The sequence below is a fragment of the Bison bison genome, unplaced genomic scaffold (assembly GCF_000754665.1).
Source record: "Bison bison bison isolate TAMUID 2011002044 unplaced genomic scaffold, Bison_UMD1.0 scf7180017864495, whole genome shotgun sequence".
Classification (NCBI taxonomy): Eukaryota; Metazoa; Chordata; class Mammalia; order Artiodactyla; family Bovidae; genus Bison; species Bison bison.
In genome coordinates, this window is record NW_011495054.1 from 14,226,890 (window position 1) to 14,228,049 (window position 1,160).

At 61.8% G+C, this 1,160-nt stretch overlaps 1 gene segment (V, D, J or C); it reads left to right on the top strand.

Annotated features, from left to right (window-relative positions):
• Positions 1 to 192: 192 nt before the first annotated feature.
• On the top strand, positions 193 to 1,035 carry LOC104980181. The segment is given in 2 exon segments: positions 193 to 303; positions 458 to 1,035. Coding segments are annotated over 2 exon segments (609 nt in total).
• Positions 1,036 to 1,160: the final 125 nt, after the last annotated feature.

A 1,160-nucleotide genomic window follows, 5' to 3' on the forward strand; every position in this document is an offset into this window, starting at 1 on the left:
TCAGACACAGGGAAGGTGACAGTGACCACAGTCCCTGAGGACAAGTCTGATGTGCAGACGTGAGAAGCCGAGGAGGAAGCTGGGGATAGACAGGGCTGATGGTGTGGTGACCCCACCTCTCAGTGAGGGGCCCCCGGGGGTGAATTTGCATAAACCCAAACCCTCACTGCCCCCTCAAAGCTCTGAGAGGAAATAAAGAGGCTTGGAGAGCCCAGTGCTGCTGCGGGCTCAGAGGCAGAGCTCGGGGCGCATCCACCATGGCCTGGACCCCTCTCCTGCTGCCCCTCCTCACTCTCTGCACAGGTGCGGCCCCCCGGCCCTGCCCGCAGGCTCCGGCCACACAGGACCCTGGGCTGGGCCTGCCCCGAACCCAGAGTGCACTCCAGGCACCGCCTCAGGGTGGGATGCCCAGGGAAGGGGTCCTTCTTTCTCATCCCCTCACCCTCCTCTCTTCCAGGCTCCGTGGTCTCCTATGAACTGACCCAGCCGACTTCAGTGTCAGTGGCCTTGGGACAGACGGCCAAGATCACCTGCTCGGGGGACCTGCTGGATAAACAATATACTCAGTGGTACCAGCAGAAGCCGGGCCAGGGCCCTGTGAGGGTCATTTATAAAGATAGTGAGCGGCCCTCAGGGATCTCTGACCGGTTCTCTGGCTCCAGCTCAGGCAAAACAGCCACGCTGACCATCAGCGGGGCCCAGACCGAGGACGAGGCCGACTATTACTGTCAGTCAGCTGACAGCAGTGATAATCCTCACAGTGACACAGACAGACGGGGAAGTGAGACACAAACCCTCCCGTCCTGCTCACGCTCTCCTCCAGCCCCAGGAGGACTGTGGACACAGCAGGGACAGGCCTGGCCCGGTTCCGCCCGCCTCCCGGCCCTTCGGCAGGCTCTGCACAGGGGCGTCCGCAGGGACGATGGGCTGGCGGGACCAGACTGTCCTGGTGTTGGCCGTGTGGTGACCTGGACAAAGAGCCTGATGAAGGACAGACAGAGGGACAGAGACCACTGCTAATGGACTCTGGATGTCCATACGGTGCTGACAGGACACTCAGCAGCCAAAACTCCGGGACGAATTCAGAGAACTGCCCAGCTCCTCGGAGCTTCTGTTGAGCTCGAGAAACAGAACGAACCAGCCCTGGGCCGGTGTGGGGC